Below are 14,596 nucleotides of genomic sequence, written 5' to 3'. Positions count from 1 at the left end.
AAAAGTTATCTCAAGGGTGAACCACCCCTTTAATTATATGGGAGATGACCTTAATTCAGAGCTTTCTGGATAACGGGTTTCCAGATAACAAATCCTATACCCGTACTGATTTCCAACTCTGTTGACTAGAGTTGGATCCTTGCTAGGCTGCGATCTACATAGAATGTAAGTTTGTGTGGGGTTTCTCCCACAGTTCAGAAACACGCTGTCAATATAACTGGCTTCTGATTACATTTGTGTGAATGTGTGTGAGTGCGAATGTGTGAGTGTGTGAATGTGTGTGTGTGTGTGCGTGTGTGCGTGCGAATGTGTGATTGTGCGTTTCAAAGAAACCAGACTGAAAGCTTTGTTGGGAATGTGTGATATGTCATTGTATATAAGTGATCATCCTTGGTGACATTTATATATTGTTGGTGACAAAGGCATCTTATTTATTCATACAGAATATGATAATTGCATTGAATATTTTCCACTAAGAGGCAAAAATGTCAAACACAACTGGGACATGCACACACGGGCTGTAGAATAATGTTACTAACACACAACAACACAGCAGGTCACTGCAAACATATTAATAATGCCTCTAATAAACTTTTAAAGTGCTTGGAACCTGGGTTTTTCTGGATAAGGGGTCTTTCTGCAATTCGGATCTCCATACTGTACCTTAAGTCTACTAGACTAGACATTAAATAAACCCAATAGGCTGGTTTTGCCTCCAACAAGGATTAATTATATCTTAGTTTGAATCAAGAACAAGTTACTGTTTTATTATTAGAGAAAAAGAAAGTTTTTACCAATTTGAATTATTTGATTAAAGGGGTAGTTCACATTTAAGTTAACGTTTAGAATGTTATAAAATGGCTAATTCTAAGCAACTTTTCAATTGGTCTTCATTTTTTAATTTTTTTTGTACAGTTTTTGAACAACCAGATTGATGAAATTGCAAATTGGAAAGCTGCTAAATAAAAGGCCAAATAACTAACAAAAAAACAAATAATGAAAAATTAAAACCAGTTGCAAATTGTCTCAGAATATCACTCGCTATCTACATCATGTTAAAGAAACTCAAAGGTGAACAACCCCTTTTAAATGTCGTTTATGGGGGATGGCCTCCCATAATTCTGAGCTTTCTGGATAACAGGTTTCCATAAAACTGATCTCATACCTGTAATTTTAGAACTCTCAAATAATACAGAACAACACAGAACAAATAGCTTATGCTGGTTATAATATACAATATAAATATATTGTGCTCATTGCTTGTGTGTACCTTTAAATTAGTTTTTATCATATCATAGAATGACCTTACTAACTTTTTAATTGGTACTTTAATTTTTTCATGTTTATGTCCAAGTATTACTTTTTAAATGCTGGGTTTACGGACCCTGGCACCAAAAAAATGGTTAAATAGAAAAGATGCCAAACACAAAAGACGGTGTAGCGGGGAGAACCCCTGCACATTTATTCAGTCACTTGATGTAACGTTTCGGGGGCGTATCCTTTCGTCTGACGTGCAGGGGTTCTACCCGCTACAGCGGCTTTTGTGTTTGGCATCTTTTCTATCTGTGCATATTGGGAGAGGCGCCGACCCCTCCAACTAAACACAGGCCATTCGCTCATTGGAGAGAATTAGAGAAATAGGACAATTTGTTTATTACCAAAAAAATGGTTGTCAGAAAGGGTTTAGTGACTTTTAATAGGGTATATTTCTTTGGCTGTCCTCTCTGATTGATCTTTTACTCTAACTTTCATACCTCTGAGTAGATGCCAATCGTGACCCAAAGTGATCGTGGTACATTTTGGTCGTCCTTAGGCCGTGCTAAGGTTGCCACCTTTCCCCCGCAGTAACCCTGGGCGGGGAGGAGGCTGGACAATGATGTAATGGGGCAAGGCAGTGACGTAATGGGGCAGGTTGGTGGCATCTATGGGCTGGCAATTGGCGATTGGCTGATACCCACGTCAATCTTAGGGAACACCAGACAGATGGCAACTGCAGGGGCTCCATGGCTTTGGAAAATATTGGTGGACTTCAGGTGCTCATTCTATACATTTCAATGTAATGTAAGTAAACAGTTGAGGGGGACTTGTGCCAAATGTTAGTGCCAAATGTTAGCCAACCACAAGTGAATGTATTTACTTACCTGAAACCCCCGGGCCGGCGCTCCTATCAGCAGAAAACTGCATCAGCCCAGGATTATACCATTGAGCACCACGGATCAATCCTCTTCCTGCTTCTTCTTTCTTCATATTTCTTGGGGCAGACGCAAGCACAGTAGAATGAAAAAGCCGTCTTTTTAGTTAAAGTTCGGTTTCTCACTCTAATGCGCGAGAAGAAGACGGAAGAGCATCACTCCGTGGAGCTTCCAGGAATAGCCCCGGGCCAGTGCAGTTTTCTGCTGATAGGAGCACCAGCCCTGGGTTTCAGGTAAGTCAATGCAATCACTTGGTGGTGCCTAACATTTGGCACCCTCAAGTGCAAGATGACTTTCCTTCTCCTTTAATCAGGATGACTCCTAAACAATGCAGGTAAGTTTACATGCCTGCCACTAAACAACAAACAGATAAGGGACGCTCCACCATTTAATTTTTCCTGCCTTTTCTATTGTTTGTAACCTTTTTAAATTATTTAACCTTTTCTTCAGCAGCTCTCCAGTTTGGAATTTCAGTGGCTATATGGTTTCTGCGATCCAACTTATCCTAGCAACCAGACTAATTTAAATAACAGCACTCCAGCACGTGATTCATAGGGAGGAGGCCCGACAGGGGGGGGCCCGGGTGCCCATCCTGTACTAGGGCCCACCGGCGAGTAGTTATGCCTAGGGATGCACCAAATCCACTTTTTTGGATTCGGCCGAACCCCCGAATCCTTTGCAAAAGATTCGTCCGAATACCGAACCAAATCATAATTTGCATATGCAAATTAGGGGTGGGAAGGGGAAAACATTTTTACTTCCTTGTTTTGTGACAAAAAGTCACGTGATTTCCCTCCCTGACCCTAATTTACATATTCGGTTCAGCCAGGCAGAAGGATTCAGCCGAATCCTGCTTAAAGAGGCCGAATCCTGAACCGAATCCTGGATTCGGTGCAACCCTAGTTATGCCACTGTTGCATATTTAATTGAAACTTGAGAAAAGGCAGAAGAAAAGGGGAAATAAATAAAATACTATTGTTAGCTAATCAAAAGTTTTAAAAGAAAATGAAACTTACGAACAGGGTAAAAGCTAACGCAAAGTTGAACTACCACTCAAAATAATTCACATTATTAAAAAGGAAGACCAACTGCAAATTGCTTCAGCATTCCAGTTTCAAAGGGTGAACTACTACTGACTTCGAGGGCAATCAGCATGTTTGAGATTTTACAATGCAGAAGGGAACTTGTAGTCTTATTCAAAACAGCAGTGACCAAGACCGAGTCCCTGAAAGTTCAAATCCCATCAAAACCACACGGGCTGAAGAGCAGAGACGTATGGTTTGTATTAATGTTCCTGTGTTTGACTTTTTCGCCTCTGGCTGTCTTCCCTCCCCCTTCCCATTCGCTTTCCTGGTTACCTTTTCATCCTGTGCTCATATAACCACCCAAATTCTAAGCTGGCTGTGTCCTATTCACTTTGTGGTCCCGAAACTTGTAAAACTCATGACCTTCCATCCTGTGTTAATACAGAAACATGTTTAAACACACGCATGTAAGCGAGGCTTAAATTATGGGTCGATGCTCAGCCCCTGTGCGGACAGTCAGAAGGTGCAGAGCAGTTGCAGATAAAAATTAAGTACAACATGAAAATCAACACATTTTATATTTTTACATAAGAGCAGTTATTATGAAAAGCAGAATCCAGGAAAAGCAAACCCTTAAAGGACAAGTCAACCTCAAAATAAAAATTTGCCCAATAAAACAAAACCTAAAGCTGGCCATAAACGCAAAGATCCGATCATACGAATCCTCGATTTGTATGATTTTTGGATCGTGTATGGAGTGTCCCGACATCTGTCGTGCCATGCCGATGGGTCGTTCAGTCTCTGAATGTATTGCCGATCTTCAGTGGGAGACTGTCACTTAGCTTTTATTGGACATAAACTTTCATACGATTGCTGTCAGGGGCAGAACATCGGCTGATCTGTTCTTTTTCTACTTTATTTGAACTGAAAGGTTAGTGGCAGGTCGGTAGATGGGGAAGTCTGATAAGTCCGATCGTTCAAGGATTCGAACGACCGGATCTTTGCATCTATGGCCAGCTTAATTCTAAGCAATGTTCCAATATATATTTATTAAAAATATTCAGTGCTTTTAAAGTTACTTGTAAAAACTATTGCTATTGAAAGCAGCATTTGCTTAAAGGGGGTTATTAATTAAAGTCAGAATGCCAAAAACTAAAAAAATTTTAGTTTTTATTTTACTATAAAATCCGAATTTTTAGTGGGAAAAAAACCCTTGAATTTTTCAGGATTTATTATACCCTGAGGATATAAATCAATGGGAGAAGTCCCAAAGATATCCTGATCTGCACTGGGTTTTGTGCAGTAATCCGAAGATTTTGTGGTTTTCGTGTGGATAATCAAAAAAATTCAGATAATTCGAGTTTTTTCTCTGTACAGGAAATTTTCAGAAAAATGTATTGATAAATAAGCGGGAAAAAACCTGTGTGGATTTGATTGTCGTAGTTTTCAGAAAATACCGATATATTTTTGGATTTTGATAAATAACCTTCTTAGTATGTTATAAGAATGGCCAAATGCAATTTTTCAATTGGTCACCTTATTTATTTTTTGTAGTTTTTTTAAATTATTTGCCTTTTCCAGCCTTCAAAAGCGTTTCAAAGATCTAAAAAATACTCTGTAAGTCTACAAATGTGTTGTTCTTTGTGCTTTTTTATTTCTCCTCTTTCCATTCAGTCCCTTTCCTATTCATATTCCAGTCTCTCATTCAAATTGATGCATGGTTGCTGAGGTCATTTGGACCCTAGTAACCAGATTGATGAAATTGCAAACTGGAGAGCTGCTGAAAAAAATAGCTAACTAACTTAAAAATCACAAATAATAAAAATTTAAAAAAAAATAAAAAAAAAACATGGAAAATTTGTATGGAGCATATATTGCAAAGCTGCTTAGAATAAGGTTTTCTTTTATTGAGCAAAAAAAAATTTGGGGGGGCTGACTTTCCCTTTAAATTCATGTGCCTTTAAAACCCTAGGCAACATCAGATTTTTATTATTTTTCACAAATTTAAATTTTAAAATTAGAGTTTAAATTCAGTTTAGTATTAGGATCAATCTTTTGTTAAGGATTCGGTATTCCCTACCAGTGTATTTTACTATTAAAGAGGCATTCCAGACCATAAAGAGTTCACTAAATCAATCCAGAAATAAAGGGACAACACTAAACAGATAAGTGCCCTTTCCCACTTTACAAGCAACATCAAAATGTTCCTGCCAATAAGGATCCATAAAATAAACACATAAAATAAGAGTTTAAAGTAGGGATGCATCGAATCCAGGATTTGGTTCGGGATTCGGCCCTTTTCAGCAAGATTCGAATTCAGCCGGATCCTTCTGCCCGGCCGAACCGAAACCTAATTTGCATATGCAAATTAGGAGCGGGGAGGGAAATCGCGTGACTTTTTGTCACAAAACAAGGAAGTAAAAAATGTTTTCCTCTTCCAACCCCTAATTTGCATATGCAAATTAGGAGTCGGCTTCGGTTCGGTATTCGGCCGAATCTTTCACAAAGGATTCTTGGGTTCGGCCGCATCCAAAATAGTGGATGCGGTGCATCCCTAGTTTAAAGAATGGCCCGTGGGTGGCTCGTGCAGAGCGAACCAAAAAACTGGAGACAGAGACATTTGGTTTGGTTTCTGCCTGTTCCTTCTGGTCATCCGCAAGTCAGCAAGGAATATGCAATGAAAAATGGGCTCTAAAGATAATGATGAGGGTAAAGTACAAATTATACTGGCATGGGATGTATGTATTATCCAGAAAGCTCCAAATTATGGGAAGACCATCTGCCATAGCATAGCACTCAAAGGTGAGCAGCCTCTCTAATGGGATACCGTCATGGGAAAACATGTTTTTTTCAAAACGCTTCAGTTAATAGTGCTACTCCAGCAGACTTCTGCACTGAAATCCAATTCTCAAAAGAGCAAACAGATTTTTTTTATATTCCATTTTGAAACCCTCCCATTGTTCTGTTGTTAGGCTGCTGGGGAGGGGAAGGGGGGGGTGATATCAGTCCAACTTGCAGTACAGCAGTAAAGAGTTTATCAGAGCACAAGTCACATAACTAGGGGCAGCTGGGAAACTGACAATATGTCTAGCCCCATGTCAGATTTCAAAATTGAATATAAAAAAATCTGTTTGCTCTTTTGAAAAATGGATTTTAGTGCATAATTCTTCTGGAGCAGCGTGTTGTGAAAAAAAACATGTTCCATGACAGTATCCCTTTAAGGGTTTAGAATTAGTTCGGTTGAAGAAATGGCTTATTCAGAATACTGCAAATAAAGGTTAGGATTCGCCCAAGTCCCACTTAATAATTATGGATTTGTTGCATCCACCCACAGAAATGCCCCCTAAAATATACGGTATCAACATCTTTAAGGAATTCAGGGGCTTCTACAATTTAGAGGGTTAACTTAGTATTTTCTATGATTTCATGGTTCTGATGACCTGGATGTTATACCATGATTTTGAAAGGGCAAATGGCACCTTTCTTGTGGAATGATCTGATGCCACGATGTTCCTAGATAAAGCTGCTGCTCATATCTCAATCGCATAATACAAAGGAGGGAGTGAGACTCAACTTCTTCCTACATATCCTTTTCCTTAGACAGACAATCAATCTTTCAAAATGACCCTATCATTTGTGATTCTATCTGATCGGATCTGTCTTTCAAGTCCGGAAAAGCCAACAATAGCCCATTCTTCATGGGGCTTTATTTTAGTTTTTGGTGAATGCTGTAACAACCTCTCACTTACTTGTGAATGGAATGAAGAAAAAAAAAAACGTTTGCATGAGTTCATCTCATGATCCCAGTTCCAAGAGATGAGAGGAGATGGACAAAACTTTTGAAACTAATGATTATCTTTTCAGGGCACTGATTTTTCTTTATGTCTCTAATAGAGCTTGGACATAGTCAGTGACAAAGTCTTGCAATAAAAGATAATAAATGGCTACTTCTCCCCCAATTTTTATTGGGAAAAGTAACATTGAAATTATTCAGACTGGCAATTTGTGAAAAACATAAACAGTTTAGTGAATGTTTATGATAGCGATATAACAAGCCAAATGGTTTTATTATTAAAAATTACTTTTAAAAACAATGTGTGTTTTACTGTATGGTCCCGATGGATTCCTGGCAGTTTTGAGCCACGTGAGAACTGGATAAGAAGGAAGGAGAACTCTGAATCTCGTACCAGTTTATCCAGTCTTTGTGCAGCTCAATCCTGGGAAATACATAATGAAAGTAGAGTTATCCATAAGGAAATGGACCAATAAAAATATGAGAAAATAATTTGGAATAAAAAAAAATTAAAGGTGCTCCAGAATAATATAATAATAATATAAATAAAAATAATATGTAAATAGCTCACCAAGCTAATGGTGTGGTGCAGGTGACCCCCAGCTTTAGGGAGCAGCAAACCAAAATACACAGCAAAAAGACAGGGCTGATGAAGCCCACGATTAAGTACTTTGCGGGTACGAAACGAGTAGGGCCTGTGGAGATGTATTTTTAACTATGACTATAAAAACGTATTTTTTTAATCTACACTTTTTTGCTGTGTATTTACAGAATAATTAGGGCCCAGGTTCAGAGCAGTCTCTTGGCCTGGAGCTGTGCTTGGCTAGTTTACCAGCTACCTAGCCACGTGTTTACACAGGGTCAGGCTGGGCCAGGTGGACAGGCTCCCCTCTGGTGCCTGGGACTGTGAACTACTCCCTAACCTCCCCCTGCCCTATTGATGGGTGCATGAAGAGGCAAGAAGGTATGTACTGGTTAGGGGAAGGGGGGAGGAGAGTTATTGTGGTGGGGAGTAAGGGCCCATTATGCAGCAGCCCCAATGGATCTGGACCCCCCTCAAGTCAGACTCTAGTCTGAGTCAAACTCTAGTCAACCTAGAGTTCCTTTTAGGCAATAGCTTTACTTTTTCCCCCTCATGTGACCTCGGTTTGTTTCTTACATTATCCCCCCAAACTGTAGGGACTTCTCAATGCAGAGGAACAGGGGGTACTGGGAAAAATGAATAAAATGACCTGGTTTCTGCAAAGTCTGCAGATTTACCTAGAGTCCCAGGTTACTGAGTCATTGGGAGGTGCCTAACAAAATTACACCCCCAGTATATCTGGGTTACAGCGTCCTTAAATGAAAGTAATTTTAATATGGAGATGATCCTTTATTCATTTCTCAAGCTTGTTTCTAATGTTCTGTAGATTTCTAATAATGTAGAGGAGGGGCTTCATATCCTATAAGCATGCCTCGTGCAAACATTATAATGAGCAGCTCTCAATACTACCCAATTATGAAAAGAGAATAAAGTACAAAAAGGTATGATATAAAGATAATAAGGTTCATGAATAATTAAAAACTCCATAGTATTCATTTCATAACCAAACTCTGTACCATATGAATAAAGGATAGCAATAAGCTCCCATTTGGTTAGAAGATTAGGAGGCACCCAGTATAAGCTGCAGCGACCTTTTCCCATATTGGTTCATTCGGTCATGAATGTCAGAATCAATTAGCAGAAGCGGAGTATCTGAAAGTCAATTCCTTTTAAACACGTGGCTTCCTGTTTCTTTTATTTGTAAAAAGTGGTGTCCCAGTTCCCTATGGAACCGGCCTGTCAATCACAGCCCTGCAATGTCTGGTAAGTGTCAGGGTCACATGGAGTTAAGTGTGAAATGTGCTTCCTTTTAAGTGCTAACAGCAGGGACTAATTTGCATGTATTCTGTATAAATTTGGTTTGTTTGTGGGCACGGTGATGTGTGTGCAATTTTCTATTTGGGATTACCCACTGTCATACTACTAAAAAGTATATTATCATGAAAATGGTTTATTTACATGGAGCAGGGTTTTACATTTGAACTGTCTTAAGCAATATATTTTTAGAGACCTACATTTTTCAGGGGGGTACAGTTTTCCTTTAATTCCCCACCACCACTTGTGTTTCAACTTAGATCCCCTGCGATGTCAGCTCCCTGAAACTTCCTATGAACGTCCAAGTTCCATGCTGGATCCACCCAGTCCTTGTCACCACTACTGCCGTCACCAACCCGCCCCCCTGCAAGTACTAGCTGGAATAATGTATTGTCAAAGGTGGTTTCCCTATACATGAGAGAGAGAGAGAGAGAGAGAGAGAGAGAGAGAGAGAGAGAGAGAGATAGAGATACATTTGAAAAAGAAAGTACAAAATGCGAAGAAAAAATACAAAATGCGAAGAAAAAGTACAAAATGCGAAGAAAAAGTACAGAATGTAAAAGAGAAAGCACAGAATGTAAAAGAGAAAGCACAGAAAAGAAAGAGAAAACTCCTTGAGGAAAGAAATAATTGTAAAAGAGAAAGCACACAATGTAAACGAGAAAACACATTATGTAAAAGAGAAAGCACAGTCAAGAAAGGGAAAACTCAATGAAAAAAGAAAATAATGTAAAAGAGAAAGCACATACGGTAATGTAAAAGAGAAAGCACATAATGTAAAAGAGAAAGCACAGAAAAGAAAGGGAAAACTCAGTGAAAAAAGAAAAAATGTAAAAGAGAAAGCACATAATGTAAAAGAGAAAGCACAGAAAAGAAAGGGAAAACTCAGTGAAAAAAGAAACAATGTAAAAGAGAAAGCACATAATGTAAAAGAGAAAACACATAATGTAAAAGCGAAAGCAGACATGAAAGAGAAAACTCAGTGAAAAAAGAAAATAATTTAAAAGAGAAAGCACATAATGTAAAAGAGAAAGTACATAATGTAAAAGAGAAAGTACATAATGTAAAAGAGAAAACACAGAAAAGAAAGCTCAGTGAAAAAAAGAAAAAAAAGAGGATAAGAAAGGGAGAGAGCGGAATGAAAAATGGAACGTGTGGAAAGAGAAAGGGAAAGCATGGAACAGAAAAGAGAAAACACAGAACGGGAATGAGAAAGCACAACCCATAAAAAAAAAAATATAAAGATAATATTCTAACGCCCCATAACAGAGACCTGTACTGATATAGTAATTCTAAAGTAACTGAACTATAAGCATGGGCAAAGTCAGACTGGGGAGCCTGGGGCCCACCAAGGCTGATGTCCCAGGGCCCCCTCCACCCCCTCTGCTGTGCTGTTGCACATGTGCTCTATGTTTTTGCCACTATCACCTGAAAAATGGAGGTTGCGGCAGGAAGAAGAATCTGGGATCTGGGTGCGGATCTGGGCCGGCAGGGCACACAAGAGCCAGGGGCCCACTGGGGGTTTTCTCAATGTCCCACCAGCCCAGTCCAACCCTGAGCATGGGGGTAAACAATTAGGCATTACACAGCCCTATCCCCTTGAACATGTGGGCACAGAATGTATTCTGAATATTTCAGAAAACACCTGTACCTCCACCCACAATGGGGCCCCAATTCTTTCTGACCAATCAAATTTCAGCATTTTATAGAGTATGACTTGCAACAAAACATGTACCTCCTTCAGCCCAACATCTTTCTACCCCAAAATCATAAACCTGCTTATCTGAAAAAACAGAATATGTAATTTTGCAAATAGTGTTATACAACTATTCAGTAGCAGTGCCAAAGGACATAACACTCACCTGGGGTGTTCAAAGATGCTAAGCTTCAATAAGCAATTAATATTGACCAAAGTTGTACGGTATGTCTGTGCATGTGATCAGTGTGACTGCACAATAATATCTGAGAACTACCCAGCAACGCTTTATTACAAATGAGAAACCAGATTTGTAGGGGGTTTAAGGGTGCTGAGCTTTCTTCTGCCATCTGGTTGCCTTCAAAGACGAGGTTTGTTGGGTACAGGGTGCCTACCTATGACCATTAGCATTGTAGTATTCCACAGCCCTGAAGCGCATATATTTTCAATGCAGAGTTATTTTAAAAAATCACCCTATGGTTCTAAAGATTAAATATTACATTTCACCAGCAATGGGGTACTTAAGCTAGAGTTTAAAAAAAGTCACAGAGACTAATCGGAAAATGAAAAGACTTTTGGTATAAGAGAGAAACAAAAAGGAAGAATTATCATATATAGGTATAAGCTATGGTACCCAGAATGCTCAGAACCAGGGGTTTTCCAGATAAAAGGTCTTTCCATAATTTGTATCTACATTTTGTCAGGCTACTAAAAAAAAACATTAATTAAACCTCATAGGATGGTTCTGCCTCTAATAAGGATTATATATTAGATATCAATATACAAGGTACAGTTTTTAATACCACAGATAAAAAGGGAATCATTTTTAAACATTTCAATTGTTTGATTAAAATGGAGTCTATGGGAGATGGCCTTCCCATAATGCTGAGCTTTCTGGATAACTGCTCCGATACCTGAAAGCTGGATAAATAATACAACGTGATTATTTCGGCTTAAAGGGATACAGTCATGGGAAAACGTTTTTCTCAAAACGCATCAGTTACTAGTGCTGCTCCACTAGCAAAAGAGTAAACCAATTTTTTTATATTCAACCTTGAAATCTGACATGGGCCTAGACATATTGTCAGTTTCCCAGCTGCCCCCAGCTGTTTTCCCATGATAGTATCCCTTTAAGGCACAAAGGGAGTATTCTTTTCCAGGATATTGCAACCATTAGAGAAGTACCTGAAACTGCCACCCCCAAAAACTGTAATAAGCTTTTCCAGGGTGTTAAGTGCCAGTACCATTCCAGCTGCCTGGACCAGAGAGAAGGGGACGTTGAACACTAGGGCAGTGGTGTAACTAAGGCCCCCTCAATGCGGGAGGGCCCCCGAGTCTTGAAGGGCCAGGACGCTACTCTTGCTGCTAGTTAAGGCCCGTGCCTAGGAGCCACTTCTGCTCCCAGTCTCGATCAGTCTCAATCTTCGCCCTAAGCTAAACTTCAGCAATTATTATAATATTCACCTATTGTGCTTTGATGGGATCAAACCGCAGACATTCTTAGCAAGCAAAGCAGAGAGTCTCAAGCTAATGGCATTTCTCTCACCACAAAGCTTTTAGGGGAACAATTTTTGCTCTGTCCAACAGGGTTAGGGGAACTTGTGGGACTTTGAGACTTGAGCTGATGCTGTTTTCTGCTCACCCCTGGCATGAAAAGTTGTATAAAATGCAGTGGCACCTTAGTTTCACTTTTTTCCCCACTAAAACCTCTTTATATGCCAACATTTTACACTCGGGCTGTGCACATCTATTAGAGCTGAAACTAGGGGTAGGCATAATAGGCTTCTGCAGGTGAGCACAAACGTAAAGAACAATTACTGTATATTTTCTCTGTTACCCCTCACTGCCTTGAGCACAAATACCTCTTGGCCTGGCACTGATTTCCATAAAACCATCAATAACTGCCATAGAAAACAGCAGTTTTGTCTTGCTTTATGGCAGGTATAGTGTAGCATTATGACCATGTTATGGGCTTAGGATACTTGTTCTGCTGCCGTACGGAAGACGGCCCACTATTTTTATCAAGGTAGATCTCCTAATGGGGGGTAGGTGTCGAGAGTAGATCCCAGGGTAACAAAGTCTGGGCACCCCTGACCTGGAGAGTACCCCCCTGTGCCACAGCCCTGAACTGCCGCCAAACTGGTGCAATCTGTTCATTCGCTATAACACTTATTTCTGCAGGAGTAAGGCTCCTACCTTTAATGCTGGTATCTCCACATTGTCATTAAGGCTGATGGATCCGGAGAGTATTGTGCCAGTCATCACTGTACCCTGACCCTTGATGGAGAAACAGTGGTCAACAGCCATGAGGAAGGGGCCATGGGGGTCTCTCTGAGGCAGGTAGGTATGTGACTTCAGTAGCTACATTTTAAAAAGAAAGAAATAAGGGGTAATTTAATTATAAAGACAACAATCTAATGAAATGCAGCAAATGTGACAGCAAAGGCAATTTGTTATGGTTTATAGAGCAAGGGCTGAACAAACAGCACTTCGACTGTGTCTGATCATACAATAAAAACATTGTCATTCAAAACACTGCCTGGTGTATATTGAACCAAAATGAAACAAGTGAGGCTCTGAAATTCCAAAGTTAAAGCTGCTGAAATAAATTCAGAATTCAGAAACCATCTAAAATAAAAAAAAAAAAAAAAGACCAATCGCAAATAAGGGAATAAGGGATAAAATATTCCCAAACAAGTTATTCCACCATAGACAATTATAGACTATTATAAAACCTAATACAGGCAGTGTTGGACTGGCCGTCTGGGATACCAGGAAAACGACTGGTGGGCCCAGGTGTCAGTGGGCCCTCTTGCTTCTAAACACTTGTTTTATTTCATGGCCATTCCTTATTTCCTTAACAAAGAGGCTAAATAGATGTAATAATAGATTATAGTATGTAAAGAAAAGAAGAGAATAGAGGTTGAGTGAGGAGAGGCAGAAAATAGTACTGAGAGTGGGCCCCTGGTCTAAGGTTTTTTGGTGGGCCCCTGGTCTAAGGTTTTTTGGTGGGCCCCTGGTGTCCCAGTCCGACACTGAATACAGGTATGGGACCCGTTATCCAGAATGTTCGGGACCTGGGGTTTTCCAGATAATGGATCTTTCAGTAATTTGTATCTTCATACCTTAAATCTACTAGAAAATCCTGTAAAGATTTTCCATAATTTGGGTCTTCGTACCTTAGATCTATACTAAAAAATCATGTAAACATTAAATAAATCCAATAGGCTGGTTTTATTTTCAAAAAGGATTTATTATATCATCATCATCATTTATTTATTTATATAGCGCTGTCTTAGTTGGGATCAAGTACAAGGTACTGTTTTATTATTACAGAGAAAAAAGAATCATATTTTAAAGATCTGGATTATTTCATTATAATGGAGTCTATGGGAGACGGCCATTCCGTAATTCCATACTTCAGAGCTTTCTGGATAACGGGTCCCATACCATTAATAAACTGGTTCCCTTGCACATTTAATAACTTTTCAAACAAAAACGCAACAGCTTGAGTGCACTGCAAATAACAAACGTGTGTCGGTGTGCGATAAGCCTGTTTTTATTTGAGTGATACGATTCTATGCCGCTGTATAGATACATATATTTGGCACAACAAAATACGGATCCCTTGTATTACAAAGTGCTGAAGTGGTAACATCAGCAGAAAAGAAATTGAAATGCGGTTTTATAAAAAAAAAAAAAAAGGATTCAATATCAAAGCTTCAGGAAAAAACTGCAGCGAGGGCCTTTTTCCTGAAGTATACTTATTGTTTCAAGTGTGACTGGGAAAAAGAGCAGAAAGTTTTTCTGAAGGAATTTCTCTGCACAATGCCTGCAGGGGGGGGGGCACACATTTCTGCAATCAGGATGTGAGATCTGAGATCCTTAACGGAAAACTAAATTAAAAAAATAAATATTGGAAGAGATGATTTTTTTTTCATGGGAGACATTGAGCAAGCGGCATGGCAGCAGATAAACTCTGACTCAGATGTT

At 39.4% G+C, this 14,596-nt stretch overlaps 1 protein-coding gene across 2 annotated transcripts in view; it reads right to left on the bottom strand.

Annotated features, from left to right (window-relative positions):
• eefsec.S (eukaryotic elongation factor, selenocysteine-tRNA-specific S homeolog) overlaps positions 1-14,596 on the bottom strand; it is a 151,640-nt gene that overhangs the window by 87,836 nt on the left and 49,208 nt on the right. For both annotated transcript variants that reach the window (XM_018259587.2, NM_001092150.1), the window contains 1 exon segment: positions 12,800-12,964. In XM_018259587.2, the coding sequence (XP_018115076.1) occupies positions 12,800-12,964 (165 nt within the window).

This window comes from Xenopus laevis, chromosome 4S (genome assembly GCF_017654675.1).
Source record: "Xenopus laevis strain J_2021 chromosome 4S, Xenopus_laevis_v10.1, whole genome shotgun sequence".
Classification (NCBI taxonomy): domain Eukaryota; kingdom Metazoa; phylum Chordata; class Amphibia; order Anura; family Pipidae; genus Xenopus; species Xenopus laevis.
The sequence above is the reverse complement of the archived record's forward strand: the minus strand, read 5'-3'. Positions and strand labels throughout refer to the sequence as shown.